At 36.4% G+C, this 19,265-nt stretch overlaps 1 protein-coding gene across 5 annotated transcripts; it reads right to left on the bottom strand.

The window, feature by feature from the left end:
- Positions 1 to 1,853: 1,853 nt before the first annotated feature.
- On the bottom strand, positions 1,854 to 18,900 carry LOC124828185 (P-loop containing nucleoside triphosphate hydrolases superfamily protein). Of its 5 annotated transcripts, none has more exons than XM_088101727.1 (17): positions 18,565 to 18,900; positions 16,953 to 17,437; positions 16,443 to 16,712; positions 16,079 to 16,257; positions 15,813 to 15,995; positions 14,951 to 15,127; positions 14,065 to 14,456; positions 13,503 to 13,683; positions 6,244 to 6,366; positions 6,055 to 6,171; positions 5,786 to 5,890; positions 5,314 to 5,454; positions 5,154 to 5,219; positions 4,402 to 4,560; positions 2,535 to 2,616; positions 2,359 to 2,440; positions 1,854 to 2,218 (listed from the first exon to the last, which is right to left on the bottom strand). In XM_088101727.1, the coding sequence occupies exons 2-16, from the start codon at positions 17,128 to 17,130 to the stop codon at positions 2,385 to 2,387; spliced, it is 2,409 nt and encodes an 802-aa protein (XP_087957853.1). In that variant the 5' UTR covers positions 17,131 to 17,437; positions 18,565 to 18,900; the 3' UTR covers positions 1,854 to 2,218; positions 2,359 to 2,384. The 5 variants fall into 5 exon arrangements, with proteins under 5 accessions (XP_087957853.1, XP_087957854.1, XP_087957851.1 ...); XM_088101728.1 differs by having other exon boundaries at positions 1,854 to 2,205; XM_088101725.1 differs by lacking the exon at positions 1,854 to 2,218 and having other exon boundaries at positions 2,220 to 2,440; positions 16,953 to 17,440.
- Between the last annotated feature and the right edge of the window lie 365 nt (positions 18,901 to 19,265).

Here is a 19,265-nt window from a genome sequence, read left to right as displayed (position 1 = left end):
AAACATCCAACGAACCCGGTAACACTGGCAATTGGGTTCGTAGGGCTTCACAACAGCTTAGTAATGGCGTTGTAATAAATTTTGATAGATAAACTTTTCAATAAGGGAAAGAAAAAGAAACTTTCTTAAAACGGTATATCTTAAAATCAATTATTTCTTTTTAAAAATTGTTTTTTATTGTGATAAGTATAAACTAACTTTACTTTTAATTTAAAAAAAAAATCCCTTGATGATTTCATATCAAAATCAACAAAGTGAGAAGCTAAAATGAATTGGACCACTGAACTAATTATCTAAATGAAATGTGTTACAAAATTAATGTATACACTATCTTAAATATTAAATTCACAATTCAATATATATTTTGTAAGATCCAAAACTAATGAAGGATTTCTAAGTATCTTTTGTTCGGGTGTGTAAAAGAGAAAATACCCTTAACATTCATCTCATTCTGTGTTTTGTTATTGGTCCTACCTTGTTTTCTTCCACGCATTTTGATGGAAGTTCTGCTCTTTGTAATAACTTTGCAATTGTGCAATTTAAAAATGACTTTTAAATGTCACAATCTAGAAGTTCTTTTAATTAAAAAAATGATTTATAAACTACGCATTTTGAAAGACATTGTTAAATTATATATTCTGGGAGTTTGTTTATATAAAAATGATTCTCGTATTATATAATTTAGTTTATTTATAGAAGTGAATTATAAATTATGTAATTTATAAATATATTTTTTTTTATAAAATAGAAGGTCAAACCCATTTTCATAAAGAAATCTCCCTTTTGCTCTCGTGGTGCTGGTCATAATGAAAGTAGATTGAAGGTGTACTAAATATAATAATAGTTAAAATCATGCTCTTAGTCATATATGTCTAATATGAAATGTTTATAAAGAAAGGATTTCCGTATCCTCCATTCAATCAAAATGCTGAAATTAGTCCACTGATCCCACCTCATCATCATTTATTTATTTTGTCCTTACTTTTACCCTAAATCATCAAAGGGCAACTCAATTCGTTCTAAAAAAGAAGGGTTTATTAAATACAACATTTTTAATGCAAACAAGTAACACCCTTTTGTCTAAAAGAATAATATAGGTTAATCTTCGCAGGACAACTTCCAAAATATAATTATGATTTAGATCATGTTGCATATTTGTAAAACTTACATAATAAATAAGAGCACATAACATGAAGTAGCAGTTGGTGCCCTGGAGGATTCAATGGAAGAAGCGATTGGGAATCCTCTTTGGGCTCATGATGAAAAACTAGGGGAATGATTTGAGGGTTGGTAAAGCTATAATTTGACCTTTGTAGGGGTTTTTAATGCCTACAATTTCCGATCAGAACTGCCAATGTAGTCTCTTCAAGGCTCTAAAGATGCCATTACCTTATAATGATAGAGTACATTTTCAGGATGAAAGTGTTCCACATGTTCCCTCTTTCGACCTACTTGAACCTAAAATAGATCATCAGGCTATAACTAAAAGGCTACTGGAGAGATTACTTATTTTAAGAACGAGACTTCGTGAGGGAAAAGGAATAAAATTTTGTCCATGTTTTAAAAAATAGGGTAAGCATAACCTTTCTTGAAAAATATCTGTAAAATTATACCAGAATAAACATTTTTTTTTCAAAATAAACTAAGCCTAAAATGCAGAATTTTTAAATTAATATATATTTTATTTTACTTTAAAAAGTAATATTTATTATTTAAATCTATGTCATGTTTTAGAGTCTATGATATGACATTGTTTTACAACTGATCTAATATGGAATGAACACTATCATATTTGTAAGCTGCCTACAAATTTGACCTGTGCAATATCTTTCTTTTCCAGTAATCCAGTAATCTAAAAAACTATAGCAACTTTAACAAATAAAAGAAGCTTTCACTTGTGTATGCTGGTTTACATGAAATGCTAAAGTAAGTTGAATTAACAAAACTGTTATTTCCAAATTATATTGCCTAGACGTTTCAGCTGTCTTACACGTACATGCATCTTAATTTTAGTGTGAACATGAAATATTTGTCTATTTGATTGGCAAGGAAAGAGAAGCTAAATATGCAACTTGCTAGTCTTTCTCCCTGGCCAAAATTACTTACCTAGATTTGTTGTTCAAAATATTCAGCATTTGCTTAATGAAGAGTAAACACATCAGGCCAAATTCCGAGCTATGTTAACCCCCCGAAGGTCCCAAGACTCTGTGCCAGCAATCTAGTCAGAGACGAAAATGGGTTTCCATTGAATAATATAAACTCAATCACATCACAGGATCACATTCACTACGCGATACAGGATATTGTACTAAATATATTCAACAACTTATGAAAATTTTGGTTAGTGCAAAATTTTACCTAATGGCTCTGTTATGTATACAATTCTATTCATCCCCGTATTTTAGCTTTTTCTTCTGCTTTCTACGCTGATCACGCAAACCTGGAACAACATGCCAGAATTTTTAGTTTTTTCCCTACCGTGAAGCATTAATAACTACTTTGGTAAGGAAAAGACATTCAAGATTAAAACTCACGTTTTTTCTCCTCTTTTCGCTTTCTTTTTAAATTCTCTATATTTCTCTGTTTTCCGGCCAACTCCTTGATATCCATTCGCACCTGCGAGGAAAAAGGGTGATGAGTAAAATTTCAATCAAGTCACAAGATAGTTGGATTTGAAGATCTGTTTTAGGCTTAGTAATTAACTCTAGTCCATGTTTTTTTCAGTTACAAGTTGGTGTGATGCCTTTAAATTTTAATGAAGTTACTGTTTATGATAAGAATCAGATGTGTGATTTTGTTTTAGGCAAGAAAATTACCAAGGAAAAGGTCGGAAGTTTGACTCAATGCCAAAAAACTAAAACTGGAAGCCAATTAAATTGAATTAAGTAGGGATTACTCTTCGCCTATTTTGCACATGGCAACCAAATCGCAATGCCATAACACACAACACGCATGCAAAATTTGTTTACTGACCAAGTACTATCTAGTGTCAGCATCCAAATGCGTGTCAGGGCAGTTACCTTCAAATTCACTATTGTGAAAGAGCAGGAAATAAATAAAAAATAAAAAAAGAGAAATAATTAGTTTCCCTATTGTTTTTGCAGCCTCCAATACTGGAATACACGTTTTAGAAACTCTAGTTTTGCAGTACCTTGAGCGTGAAGAAGGAAGTAGAAGAATCGCTCATCATCACTCATATTCACAAGGTTTCTTGTATTCATATTTAGTTTAAGCTCTCTTTACGAGGGGCATGAAGTTATTTGCTTATTGAAGATGTTTTAACCTTGATTGAATTATTCTATATACATTTTCCCTTGTTTTGGCTATCAATTGTTATGCTTCATGTTAAGCTAGGAATAGTGAGATATGAGTATGCTTGCATTTGGTGCCAGGAATGAAGTTAATCTAGGGATAGATAGCTGTGTGGTAAGGTATTTTATTAATTTCAATTGGATTTATAAACTTGTGTTGTTATTTTGACAAAGGGAATTAGGCTTGTTAACATAGTTTTGGACTTCACAGGTAGTTTCACCAAAGGAAGCGGTTCATAGCATAGTCAAGCGTAATTCAAATACTAATTTATCTATTATGAAGGCTTGGATCATAATCAACTAATCAAGTGAAATAGGACCCTATTATTTTTATCCTTATTAACGCCTTCTTATTGTTTGCTTAAATTCCTAAATGAAAATTTCCAAAAAGATGTAATCTTTTAAAATTGCATTTTTATGATTTGAGCTTCCTTCATACCAAACATAAAAGTCTGTAGAAAATTTCCTTAAACATAATACTTAAGGAAAATACTTACTACTAATAATTTTACTATACACAACTTTATACAGTTACCAATTTCCACATATTAACAGGGGGCAAAAGGATAAACAAAACGAACAAAAACATTAGCTCAATCTTAAAGTAAGCTGAACATTATACTACTACTATACATAAATTCCAGACATTTCTGACCCAAGAAGCTAGAGCCCACTCTTTCAAATCATTAAACTATTTTAATGATTTGGGTACGAAGCAAATGTTTGAAGGTTTGGAAGGGAGGGTGGGAAAGGTTGTGGGTTCAATTCCTCCTACTAACAAAATCTTACAACTAGCATTTGCTGTAAAAAAAAAATAGTCAAATCAAATTGTGTGTGCATCTACCATGCTTCCTAGAATTAACCACTTCACTAAAAAGCATTTCTTATATCCAAGAGTATGAAAAAAAGCCAAATGTAGACAAGGGAGAAGGGATAAAAAATACAAGTTTCAAAATAAAGACAAAAGAATCTTGAAATTTAGACATCAGGCAAGCAAATCTTATTTGATGTCAGAATTTCATCATCCACAACACAACTCAATGCAGAAAACAATTGTTAGAGTATGAAAATTGTTAAAATATTAGTCTACCTCTTCACCACCACTTCGAAGAGCTTGAAGTGCATCCATGCAATCTTGACCAATCACAACCAATTTTCCCTTTTTGCCTAGACTAGAACCCTGGTGATCACTTAATTTTTGCCTTGCTAACTGTTGCAATTGCTCCTGCATGAGGGGTGTGACACCAGACTGGGAAGAGAGTATTACATTAGAGTCTTATCCTAAATCCTTCAAGGTAAAAGTTGAAAGGAAAAGAAACTATGGAAAAACATGTTCAAAATAATATCTAAACAATTTTGAAATATTAAGGCATATATGACAATTATCAGTGAACACGCCAACCTTAGGCATTATCCGATTTTAAAGTGCCAACAATCCTTTTTCATTCTAAAATAATATTAAACCTATACAGGTTGAATACAGAGAGATAAGGTAACAAGTGGACTGGTATTTAGAATATAATTATAATTTTTTAAGACACTGGAACGTATATGGGCCACATCCTAGTAGCATGGTAGAAGTTTTTATTTAAGTCCTTGGATAAATAGCATCTTCCAACCAATTTGCAACTTCACCCATATTACCAGAAGCAGCCCAATCCAACTTTTAGAATAAGTTGAACTAAAACATATGATCAAATGCAATATAAAATTTTAAAATCAATATCCTCATGCTCACTACCTCCTGCCTTCCCGTTGCACCAGCCAGGCAATCACTATTACTCCTAAAGTAACATAAAAAAGCAAGTGCATAGTGAAATAAAAACAAAATAAGAATAATACCCCTGCTAAATACCGATGTGAAAATGATTTTGATTGTAATGGGCGAGAAATCAGCATTTTGAGCTCCTGAAATTTGTGAGATTTATAAAGCATTAAATAATTTGGAACACGTGGGGATAACAACTATACATAATTTCAATTTTTTAGGTGAGTTTCAAACCTCCTGCAATTTCTTCAATTGTCTAGAGCTGGCCTTTATTTCCTTATGTTTGTTCACTTGCTCCTCTTCACTGTCATAATTTTCAGTAACTAATTCAACTGAGCTAGCATTCCGATCAAACCAGTTTTTCTCAGCCTTTACCTACAATAAGAAAAATATAGGCAAAGATAAAATCCATAACAATGAAACATTGACAAGGATAAGATAACCTAATAAATCTACAACTATACTCATCATAAACTCAATATAGAGGGAAAGTAAAAATGGAGGTAACGAAGAAAAACATAAATTTAACTATTTAGCCAGGAAAAGTAATGACATGACTTAATTGAATTCAAAATCAATTTCAATCATATACACAAAAACGAAAAATTCAAAGGTGCCTTGACTTAATTTGTTCATGTAACTAACAGGAGTTGCATGAATAAGTCCAAAAACTAATCGGCGTGAATTTAGGTGAGAATCAGTATACCTGGGAATCTTTCCTTGTTATCTTGTCTATTTGTCGTGCAAGAGACAGTCTTTTTAGGACCTCTGGCATGTAAGAGTTCTCTAAAGGAAACCGCTGAAAGTTATCCTGTACATATATGACCGAGACCGTGAAACAGCATGAATTACTGACTTATTTCATGTAAAGGATATGTAAATTTATTTCATTTTCTTCAAAATCATTTCTTATCTAATTTTCATGAACTGTTTAGTGCCTCTACTATAGATGCTTGAATTTAAACCAAAAGGCACCTTAGAAAATGATTTGCACAGTGAAGCAAACTTGGACGTATCTTTTGGTGATATTAAAGCAATGCTACAACCTTCGGCGGAAGCTCTGGCTGTTCTTCCACTTCTATGAACATAAACCTAAAAATAAGAAACACGTTTGAGATATCACATATATAAATATAAGAATCAAAGAAACAAGGTATTGCATACCTCTGCTGAATGTGGAAGCTGATAATGGACAACAGTTCTAACACCAGGAATATCAAGACCCCTGGCAGCAACATCTGTAGCAACAAGTATGCCATTTTCATTTTCCCGAAAGCGATCAATGGCCTACATTAAACAAACATGCAGACAAAAAACAAAATGGTGAGGGAAATAAAATGCAATTCAATTAAACGGATAAATTACTCAATAATAAGATAATTAATTTCATAACAATTTCAAGGATCTAAGTGTCATTCCCCATGAAAGAACAGACAAAGTAGACCCACACAATGCTCATATGGATGGACAATACACAGTCAAGATACAATAACTAGGCTCACTTTATTTGTAGAAAAAAAAAAGGAAAATAAGTCAAAGAGCATTAGTTGATTAAATCCTCAAAACAAGAATTTGGACTTAGGATCTGTTAGAATAATTACTGTTACATATCATCATTAAGGCTAGTCTGCTAGACCAGTAATGAGTAGTACCGAGTTCTGTACCTAGAGGTCTAGTGTTGTACCTAGAGGTCTAGTGCAGACTCTTGGTGTTCCATGTACTCTTGCTTTTTCAATATATATAGAAGATAATGAGAGGGATCAGTTAAGCCCTCAAGAATATATTTTTACAGTTCTTAATCTCAAGTTGGTATCAGAGCAAGTTCATCCTGCTTTGGTTTCTGTCCCGGGTTGTCTACCTGCATTGTCATTGTCGTTCGCATATGTTCGGTGCCCTTTGCCGTTGTCTTGTCACTACCTGCAGCTGTCAACTGCAATTTAAAGCTCTTTAACTTGGTTCTCTGCCATCTCACATCTGTCCGCCGCCGTCCGACGTCACTGTTCCGTCCGGCGACCACTGGATCTGGTTCGTCTCTTCACGCGACGACCACCCCCACCGGTGCCGGAGTCTGATTCTCCTCCACGCACCGCTTCTTTGTGCACTGCGAACAGGCGCGTACAATTCACGTGCCGCCCTCTACCCGTCGGAAGGTCACCGCGACACCTCCATAGTTGTCGCCTGAGCCTCCTCTCTCTCTTCTGACCCTCAAAACCCTAATTCAGTGAAGTCCAGAAGCTCCCATTGAAGAAAACCCTAAGAAACCCTCTCGGTTTTTTGGTTCCTCACTGCCGCGTTTTTTCTTTCTCCTATTTTTATCAAGAATAGCGTCTGGAAGTGTTCTTTCTTTCTTTCTTTGGAAGTCCCTCCGTTACTTCCGAAAAGCTAAACGGAAAGAATTATTGTCTTGGTCTGCTGCTGTGGAAATGTGGTTTCTCGGTCAAGGACATTATGACCACCTTGAGCAGGATGGAAGCCAAGTACCTTCTGAAAAGGCTGAACAATGGAAACAAGCAGATTTCCAATTGTGTGCCCTATTGTGGCAATCTGTGAAACCCCGACTTTTGATATCTCTTAGAGCCTTCAAAACATGTCACTCTTTTTGGAAGAAAGCTCAAAGCATTTATGCTAATGATATTCAACGTCTCTATGATACAGCAAACAAGCTTGCATGTCTCAAAATGACGGACCATGATATGGTCTCCTTCATGACTGAACCCCAAGCAGTTGTGGAAGAGTTGAGAATGTTCTTGGAAGTGGAATCTTCGAAAGACATCAAGAAGAAGCTTGACAAGTATTATATGGTGATGATCCTCCGTGCTTTACATGAATCATATCAGAGATCAACTTCTGACAAGTCATGAGGTCCCTTCCTTGGAAGCCTTGACCACACGTCTTCTTCGTGTTCCAGTGCCTCAATCTCAGGAAGCTCATGAAACAATGGAACCATCTGTCATGGTTGCCACGCGAGGAAGAGGAGGACCTGGCACTAGAGGAGGAGGACATGGAGGTCGGGGACGTCCACAGTGCAATTACTGTAAGAGGGTGGGTCACACCCAAGAAAACTGCTACTCCTTGCATGGTTTTCCTTCAAAAACCACCAATATCTCTAAGGCTGAAACTCCCACTTCCGACTCCAAGTTCACTGACGAAGAGTATCAAGAGTATCTGCGATTAAAGTCTAACAGCTTAGCCCAATCATCTCAATCCCCAAGTACATCCACAGCCAGCAGTCAAAATTCATGGGTAATTGATTCGGGTGCTTCTGATCACATCTCTGGTAATACCTCAATTGTTCTCAACCCTTTCCCTCCAAAAAAAACCCCATTTCATTACCCTTGCAAATGGCTCTAAAACTTGTTCAAAGGGAGTCGATCAAGTCTCCCTATCTCCCTCTCTCAAATCTGTTCTTTTTGTCCCTAACTGTCCATTCAATTTACTTTCCTTAAGTCAGTTAACCAAAATGTTACATTGTTCAATAACTTTTGATTCAAAATCTTTTGTTATACAGGAGCGTGGCTCGAGGAGACAGATTGGAGAAGGATATGAAGCTGGAGGTTTATACCATTTTGGATCTCGTCCACGTGTATCCTGTGTTACAACTCTTCCCCCTAAAGTATTACATGACAGATTTGGTCATCCTCACTTGTCAAAGTTAAAAAAGATGTGTCCTGAACTTAGTGGTCTTCAGACTTTAGAATGTGAGTCTTGTCAACTAGGAAAACATGTTAGATCTATCTTTCCTAAAAGGTCTCAATCAATGTGTAATTCTAGTTTTTCTATTATTCATTCTGATGTCTGGGGACCTAGTCGCATCCCTTCTTTTGGTTTTAGGTATTTTGTTACATTTATTAATGAGTATTCTAGATGTACTTGGGTTTATCTAATGAAAGATCGCTCTGAATTGTTACTCATCTTCACATCCTTTTTGAATGAAATCAAGAACCAATTTGGTCAAGTAATTAAAATCTTAAGTGATAATGCTAAAGAGTATTTCTCCTTCACTTTTTCTGCAATCCTTAGCTCCCATGGTATTTTGCATCAGTCCACTTGTGCTCATACACCTCAGCAAAATGGTATAGCCGAAAGAAAAAATAGACACTTGGTTGAAACTGCTCGTACCCTTTTGCTTGGTGCCCATATTCTTGTTCATCCCTGGGGGATGTCACCTTAACTGCATGTTTTCTTATTAATAGGATGCCTTCCTCCTCTCTCAATAATAAAGTCCCTTTCTCCATTCTCTTTCCCAATGATCCTCTCTTTCACACCCCTCCTCGAGTTTTTGGTTGTGTCTGTTTTGTTCACGACATGTCTCCGGGGCTAGACAAGCTCTCCGCTCGTGCGATCAAATGTGTCTTTTTAGGCTATTCTCGGCTTCAAAAAGGGTACCGGTGTTATTCTCCTGAAACCAAGAAGTACTACATGTCTGTCAATGTTACATTCTTTGAACAAACGCCTTTCTTCTCTCCATCTGTTCCAAATGTTCATATCCTCCAACAGGTCCTTCCTCTTCTAATGGTTGAGTCCAATATCTCCAATGTCTCAGTCAATCCAAGTCATGCTCAAGGTCCTCCCGAACCTTCCTCTCCACATTGATATCTTCCGCCACAGTACCACGATGGGTAGTCCTCTTCCAGAAAATGGTGGATCTCCTCCTTCAGATTCTTCTCCCTCACCGCTTCTTGCCATGCCTCCTGGTGAAAATGATTCTAGTTGGCCCATTGCTCTCAGAAAAAGTACTCGTTCCACTCGAAACCCTCATCCCATTTATAATTTTCTTAGCTATCACAGACTGTAGCCCTCCTTTTATTCCCTTTTATCCTCAATGTCTTCTGTGGTTATACCCAAAAATGTGAAAGAAGCACTTGATCATCCTGGATGGCGACAAGCCATGATTGCTGAAATGCAAGCTCTTCACCATAGTAATACTTGGGAGATTGTGCCACTTCCCCCGGGCAAAATGGTTGTTGGTTGTCGATGGGTCTTTGCAATTAAAGTTGGCCCTAATGATGACATTGATCGGCTCAAAGCCCGGCTAGTTGCAAAAGGGTACACTCAGGTGTATGGCCTTGATTATTGTGACACATTTTCTCCCGTGGCCAAGATGATCTTGAGGAGGAAGTTTATATGGATATCAACAATGCCTTTCTCCATGGTGATCTTGAGGAGGAAGTTTATATGGAGCAACCTCCTGGGTTTGTTGCTCAGGGGGAGTCTGGTATGGTTTGCAAATTGCACTGATCTCTATATGGGCTCAAGCAATCACCATGTGCTTGGTTTGGAAAATTCAGCTGCATTGTTCAGAAATTTGGGCTAAAACGTAATGAAGCAAATCATTCAGTCTTTTATTATCACTCGTCTCTTGGGAAATGTGTTTACTTAATTGTATATGTTGATGATATCGTTATTACAGGGAATGATACTGCTGGAATATCTCAATTGAAGAAGTACTTGTGTAGACATTTCCAAACCAAGGATCTTGGAAGCCTCAGATACTTCTTAGGCATTGAAGTAGCTCAGTCAAAAGATGGAGTTGTAATCTCCCAAAGGAAGTATGCTCTGGATATTTTGCAAGAAACAGGCGTGATTGATTGTAGACCAGTTGAGAGTCCCATGGACCCAAATCAAAAATTAACAACAAAAGAAGGTGAGTTATTCTCCGACACGGAGAGATATAGGAGGCTAGTTGGAAAGCTAATCTATCTCACTATTACAAGGCCAGATCTATCTTTTGTTGTTGGGGTGGTTAGTCAGTTCATGCAAGTTCCATGTGTTGGCCATTGGAATGCTATCATTCGCATTCTAAGGTATCTGAAAAAGGCTCCCGGGCAAGGGCTGTTATATGAAGAAAAAGGAAGCCTTCAACTATCAGGATATTGTGATGCCGATTGGGCAGGTTCTCCTATTGATAGACGATCTACTACTGGATATTGTGTTTTCCTTGGAGGAAACATTATCTCATGGAAAAGTAAGAAACAGAATGTAGTGGCTCGATCAACAGCGGAAGCTGAATATAGGGCAATGGCGTCACTAACATGTGAACTTATATGGGTGAAACAGTTCCTTCAAGAGCTTAGCTTCTGTGACATCCAGAGTATGAAGATGTATTGTGATAACCAAGCTGCTCTTCACATTGCATCAAACCCAGTGTTTCACGAGAGGACTAAGCATATAGAAATTGATTGTCATTTTGTTCGGGAAAAGTTATTGTCAAAAGAAATATGTACCGAGTTTGTTGGATCAAATGACCAACTCACAGATGTGTTGACTAAGTCATTAAGGGGACCTCGGATCGAGTTTATTTGTTCCAAGCTTGGTACATACAATTTGTATGCTCCAGCTTGAGGGGGAGTGTTAGAATAATTACTAAGTCTATTTGATAGTGTAGTCAGTAGGACTAAAATAGGGGGTAGTGTGTTGGGTTATCTCTAATCATTGTACCTAGCAGTCTAGGACAGTGACTTGACCTTCTATCTCTCTATTGTATCAACTCTTTATCTATATAAATAACAGAACATGAGAGGTGTCTTTCAAGCCCTCAAGAACATATTTTTATCTCAAGTCAAATAAAATCAGAGGTGAGCCCAGGCAAGTGACAAAGTTGTGCTAACCGGTTGGTCATGGATTTAAATCCAAACATCCCCTTTGCTGTATGCAAGAGTACCACTGCATACAATGACCCTACAACATAGTGAGGAGCCTTCTAGCTGAGGGGTACATTAGTTTTTCCCATACACTAATAAAATCCAGAGCATTAATCCTTGTTTATGCTCTTAGTTAAATTCTAATCTAAATTAATTATGCAAACAAATCTTGGTAAGGAAACACATTAACCAATCCTAAAAAAAAGAAAAAGAGGAAATAGAACTAACCCTAGTGAATGTTCTAACATATTATAAGACATTTTTATATATTCTCCAGAATAATATTGAGGTTTTATCATCCCTTGGCATGTCATGTCCTACGTTAGAAGGGCTTTCAGTGGTACTAAAACCTTGCTATCAAGGAGGCCAAACTAGTGACAGCGAGAATAGTTTGGAGTCCTTCGGTACATTTAGTTGGAGTGGAATATTTACCCTTATTTGAAGATACCTTGCTGCTTATCAACTTTAAAGGAGACCGGATGTGTTTCTGACCTCTTTACCGATGTGCAAATGGTTTTTATTGAAGGAAGTTTCAATTTCTGATGAGTATAACGATTCACGAATCGTTTGACATCTGTTCATTCTTTTAATGGTATGTATAGTGCAAAAAATTAAAAATAAAATACAACTCTATTGCAGATGCAACTTTCAACCAATGATAAAATAGAACATTGCATTCTATTAAGAAACAGAATTGTACCTGATGACTCAAAGATTATGTATGCTGCTAAGAATTCAAGAGCATAACTCTATTGCAGATGCAACATTCAACGAACAACAAAAAATAACTTTTCATTCTATCAAGAAATAGAATGCTACCTGATGACTTAAAGCTGATCTATACTATCTAGACGACCTTGATGCATAGAACTTAGGTAGAATGGCAGGGATATGGGAGAAGATAGCCCAATCTTACAAGGAATATTTTGGCCATATTCCTATGCAATGTGAGGAGGGTTGCCTAAGGTTTAAAAAGAGAAACTGTCACATTCCAACTCAATGTGGGACATCTAAACACAGCCCTCTTACCCAAGCCTAGACACTGGGTGCTCTAACATTAAGACTGGAATCATATTATGAACCAACCAAGCTTGAACTATTAGGTTAAGACACAAATAATTGTATATTATAATTCTATCATGATGTAGAGCTTTTATTGTTTGAAGAATGAACAACAATAAAGGATCAACTTCTGGACAACCAAAAAGGTTCTAATACCATATTAGAAACTAACCAAGACTAACTCAAGAACGAAAGCTAGATCTAGGAGGTAGGATTGCTCAAGTCTTTCAAGGAGTATTTTGGCTGTATGCCAAACCAATGTGGAGAAATCTTATAACAAATATTTTGATTGCATTCTAAATCAATGAGGTTAATCTCAACACACCTCCTCTTATTCCTAGAATTTGGACATGTATGACATGATATTAGCAAAAATGAGAATCTGCAAATGACCCCATATCAGAACCAGATAGGCTTTATGCTAGATCTATGAGGTACGATTGCTCAAGTCTTTCAAGGAGTATTTTGGCTGTATGCCAAGCCAATGTGGAGAAGATCATCAAATCTTATAACAAATATTTTGATTGCATTCTAAATCAATGAGGTTAATCTCAACACACCTTCCTCTTATTCCTAGAATTTGGACATGTATGACATGATATTAGCAAAAATGAGAATCTGCAAATGACCCCATATCAAAACCAGATAGGCTCTAATACCGACCATCCCATAAACTATTTGGATGATGAGAATGGTTTAATATTACACTTAACAGGATACCTTCAATCGTGCTCGCTGCTGCATTTGAGCATGAAGAGTCCAAACATTGATTCCAAGAATCCGTAATATGGAAGAAATATGACGTAAAGCTGCAATTGACGTGCAGAAAACTATGGTGCGACCTTGTCCATGGACAGTCAAAATATAATACAAATATGCATCTTTATCTTCTTCTCTGCATCTGTAAGAAACAATTAATGCCGATCATCAAACAAAAACTGACATTTCATGTCATAGTAAACTTTACTTTTTGACTGGATCATGAATAATAAGGTTTAGCAAAAATGCTCAACAAGAGACTTTGGAATTTAGAAAAAATGCTCAATGATAAAGTAAAACTTTATTTGCACAAGGAGGAAAAAATAGCATGTGGCCCACCAGGTTATGTAATCCAACACAAGAGTAGGCATAAAATAACAGCACCAAATTCAATAGCAAATTCAGGCTGATGAAAAAAAAATAGCAAATTCAATAAAAAAATTATTTTATTATGTCACTAAAATAATATGTATTCTAAATAACTCAAGTTCTAGTTCTAGAGTTTAGATATGAGTCTACATACTCAATAAATGACTCCTCAAGCTTAGCTGCTAATATAGATGGATTAGTAAGATCAATAATTGCAGCATTGGATCTCATTCCTGCGCGCTCAGAAAGAGTTTCGATAGAATTCAATCCATCTGTTGATGATTGCTTTTTTTGACCTGAGCCACGTTTTAGCTTCTTGCGAAAATCAGCAGACAGTGCAACAGTAGCTGAAAAAACAAGTGTTTGTCTTTTCTTTCTTTGATAACTAGAAACTGTAACACAACCTTTTTGTACATTTTTAGAATTATCATCAGTAGAGATGTTGGACATGGGAAGCATATCAATTATAGACTGCAACTCCTTAAAATGACCACTTTGTACCATCCGATCGGCCTCATCAAGCACAAAGAAAGAGAGTGAATGTAACTGCAAATAAACATGGTTAACATCACAAATGACTTTCAATCAATACAATATGAAGTACATTAATACAATTTTTTTTTATCAGATTGCATCAATCCTGCAGCAGTCATGTATCAATAATGAAACAGGCATTTGTAAAAATGATATCAAACAACAACCAGCATGCAAAAATTGTCATCAAACAGTATAACTTTTAGCTAGGAATGAGCAACATACTACTCCTGCAATGATCTAAGTAATACATACTGGCATGCTTAATCATGGCTTGTAAGGATAAAAAAATTGTGCAAGAGCCTATTACTTAGGGGCTCTTTGTATTCTTTTGATTTCATTGTTTTTCTATTTAATCGTGCAGATAAGTATTTTACAGTTTTCTAAAGTACTTTTCCCCTTGTCAAGTATATAATGCATTATTATCCATCAAAACAATTATTTGATTCACACAAATACAAATGCAGTGATACTCTAACTTCTCAATGCATGGCATTGGCAGTTACCTCAACTAGATGTTTTTCTCCAGTTGACATAAGTTCCCATAACCTCCCTGGAGTTCCGACAACAATCTCAGGCTTTGCTTTTAAAAGTCTCTCCTGCTTTTCTGCTAAAATCCCCCCAACTATAGGGGTCACCCTAACATTAATATACTTTGCAACAGCTTTCAGATGATCAGTGACCTGAAAACAAAATTAAAAAATGAGCAAGCCATGGTCAAAGGATCGGTATACTATATATCCTTATCTTATCATGATTTGCTTCCCTATTTAATTGGGATTAGGGAACATATTGTAAGTAACTTGGGTTTTATGAACATAGTAAACAGAACAATACATTGTAACTTAGTTTGGTTACTATATTTCCTTATCTTTTCATCGGTGGCACTTAATTAAGCTTTTAAACATTTGAAATCCAATATACCAGAACTTTTGGATGACCCACATTTTAATATAACTAAGAAAATCTCCCACCAGTTACTACCAGTGTTCTTAACGTCTACGTCAGTATTCTTTGATTGAATCCAAATTCCAGATTACACAAATACCAGTTGCCAGCGACCAGGAGGCTCCATTTTGTTATATTCCATTAGATAACTATGACCCACCAACCCTAATAAAAGTTTTATAGTAAGGATTGCTATTAGTAAATCCCATCTGAGTTACTCCTTCTAACGGACATAGAAAATGCTGAGTTAAACCATATCAGAGTGTTAGTAAGTTTGTAACTACTACAAAACTACAAACCCAACATAAAAGTTCTCACTTCTCCCCTTATTAGTCCTATAAAACAAATATATAAACCTCACTGCAACAATCAAGTATTTTTTTGACAATTATGAAAAGTTGAGAAAAGCCTTGCAATTACCTGAAGTGCAAGTTCTCTAGTTGGAGCAATAATGAGAGCCCTCAAAACTCCTTTAGGAGAATACTTTCCAGGTTCTTCAACCATGTTTGCGTCCTTTTCTCTCTCCTCCAAAATGCGTTGCAAAATGGGCAAACCAAACGCTAATGTTTTACCAGATCCGGTCTCTGCAGCCCCAACAACATCCTATCAAATGTACACAGAAGAATTTTAATAAATTTAATTGGATCGAAACCAAAACAGCACCCTGAAGAATAGCTTCAAACAACCTTCCCTTGATGAGCAGCAGCTGGAATGCAAGCCTTCTGTATTGGTGTTGGTTCCTTGAAGCCAAGCTTGCATATTGCTTTCATTAGGAGAGGGTGAAGCCTCAACTCACTCCATGCATAAAATTCAGCTTCATCATTGTCCTCTTCACCTTTACCATCTTCAACATTAGCATCTAAACCTAGAAGCAGATATAACCATTAGCAAAATGCATCTTTCTTGTCTTCAATTTATAACATTGCACAAGCAATTCCAATTTCAGTAATCTACAAACACGCATTCAACCATTCTAACACATACACGTACACACACACATACATAGAATTTCAAATTAGTTGATTAATTTGAAATTAAACAAGAAAGTACCAGCATCTGGTTGCTCAACTTTCGGGCCATCCGTAGCATCCTTCTTTTTCGTCTTCTTCTTCTTCTTCTTTTTCTTCTCTTTAGCCTTCACACTCTCGTCCAACTCAGCTTCGACCTCGTCACTACTAGCACCATCACCTCCATCTTGCTGTTGTTTCTTCACATCTTCATTCTGTATAGACTTCTTCTTCGTCTTCCTCTTGCCATCTTCAGGCTCAGGAATATTCAAACCATACTCCGCCTCATCAATCTCCTCGAGCGAAAGAAAACCTGCACAACGAAAAAACACGAACAAAATAAAACAAGCAGAAAATCGCAAACCTACAACGAACACTGTTCTTACAAGGACACCAATGTAAAGAAACTAAACATTCCACTGAATCAGCTAGAATACAAATGCTTAAATCTCAAGCTTATTTAATAAAATCCACACATTAAATTTAAAAAAGTAAAAAAGAAAAACGATAATTTGAGAAGTGAAATGGAAGGTGATTGCTTATGAGAGCAAACCTCCTTCGAGTTCGTTGGTGCCAATGAACAAGGAGAAAGCGTCATCGTCATCGTTTTGAGGAAGAGAAGAGTTCCACGGAAGTGAGTTGAGTCGTTCGAGTTCAGGATCGCTTTTTGCCAGGTTGCGCTTCCGCTTCAGTTTCTTCAGAGAAGAGGTTGCTACCGTTGCTGCTTCCATGGCCAACAACTAGGGGTGGGCAAACTGTCCTATAGTGCACTGCACTATAAAAGTTTATAGTTAACTATAAACCAGTTTAGGAAAACTGCACTGAAATAAAAAATAGTTCAGAGTAACTGAACTGAACTAAATTTAGTTCAGTTATAGTACAGTGCGGTTGAACTATTTTTATAGTGCAATATACTGCTCACGGTCTAGCCAATTCTTTCAACACATCAAGAGTTTCCCTTCCTTTCAAGCTCAGTTCTTTCTCCAATACTGAAGCCTGCTCCTCCAGTGTTTCAGCGCTGAGCTCTGCTGAGTGCTGCTGCTAACAAAGATGGGGATAGGTGAGATACTTGAAAATTTAACTCAACCAAATACTTAAAAAGGAAATTTAACGAAAACCCAATATTAACAGATAAAGTAAGTATAATGCCAAGGACAAAACGTAGATAGAAATCCTTTAGTGCTTTTGGTGTTCTCTCATGAAAATTAAAGTTTCAATTTAGTAATTGGCATAATATATGTTTGGGTTGAAGATCAACACAGTTACTGAAGTATTTAAATTTTTTCCTTAAAACACCAATAGTTTCATTCCAATTTACCAATCAAGAAATCAATACAAAGATAGCATTTTTATCTTTTTTCCTTAGATTTTAACAATATTCTCCATAAATGACTTAAACTACAGTTCATGGGATCCAATCCTCGTACAACACGGATATAAAAACAAGGAAGGAGAGAGGGATTTGAATAAAATTTGTTGTTTGCTTCAAAGGTTTAGAGGGAAGGGAAAATGAGGACCTCAAATACCTCCCCTCCAATTAAGAGTTCTCTTCTCAAAACAAGATGCTTTTATTTTTTCCAGTTCCTCTCCTCACTTGAAACTAAACCATAAGTCCAAGGTTCTAAATTGCAACTACAGTCATGGTTTTGTCACAATCCATGACATTACCGAAAACTAAATAAATACAACAAATGCGGCCCCATTTATAACGCCCCATTTATAACTGGAGACCCCAAAAAGCCTTGAAATTGTGGCACAGTTGCAGCTGCAAATCATTTTTGAAACCTTGAAAGAGTCTGTAGATCTTTTAAAGCTTGAACAAGATTTTAAAAAAACAGTCCACAACCACAACTGTAGCTGCAATTTCCTGCAATACCACGAACTCAACAAAAATAGACTCTGGGACCACAATTTAGAACATTAATCTTCAAAGAGTTCCTAAATCTTAATAACCTAGAATCACAAAAAAAAAAACAAATTTTCAACAGCAAACATTAAGGAAACAGCCATACACTGCAACATATCACAACTTACCACACGAACAGCAAAAAAAACAAAAGAACCCCAGTTTCTCCCACTCCACACAAGTAAAACAACAGATACACCCATCAAAATTCCAACAAAAGAGGTACCACCTTTTCCACGGAAAAGGGAGAGGGACATACAAAAACAAAGAAATGGCAGCATTTCAGCTTGTGCGGTGCTATAAGTAGCAATGCCACAACTCAATTAGAGAGACAGCGACGAACTTTCGACGGCTGCGAGCCTTCGACAGCGGCGAACCTTCGACGATGGTGGTAAAGCCTTTGACAGTTCGGCAACGGCAGAATGCGGAAAAGCCTTCGATAACGGTGAGTCTTCAACGGCGACGAACCTTCAACTGCTACGAGCCTTCAACGGCGGCAAGCTTTCAACAGGGCGCTTGAGAAAGCATGTAAGAGGCGGGGAGAAAATTGAGATAAATTATAGTTTAGAGTTTTTCAATGAACTGTGCCTAGCCCTACCAACGACACCCCGTTCGTTTTTCGTAAGTGGTGAACAAAGCCACTGTGCATCAAGCAAAGTTGGGCCCTATATCTGGTTTTGGTCTTTATTGGGCTTTAATTCGTTGGCTACTATTTACACTTCCCTCGCAGAATGGGATGTATTGGAATAAAATGTGAGTGTAAATAGTAACACCCTCCACTATCTCTACCTACCATTTCTTTTTACGTCATATTTTTGTTTCCGACAATTTTTCCCTGCATTTCCATAAATTTCTTCTTGCAATCCCACAAATTTTTATATCTCAAATTGTGTGCAATTCATAATATTGATTTTGTATTTTGAATTATATAATCTAAATTTTATTCCTTTATTTTATATT

This window comes from Vigna umbellata, chromosome 11, assembly GCF_029865625.1.
Source record: "Vigna umbellata cultivar VRB3 chromosome 11, Vumbellata_1.0, whole genome shotgun sequence".
NCBI classification, from domain to species: domain Eukaryota; kingdom Viridiplantae; phylum Streptophyta; class Magnoliopsida; order Fabales; family Fabaceae; genus Vigna; species Vigna umbellata.
Note: the sequence above shows the minus strand (reverse complement) of the source record. Positions and strands in the feature narration are given on the sequence as shown.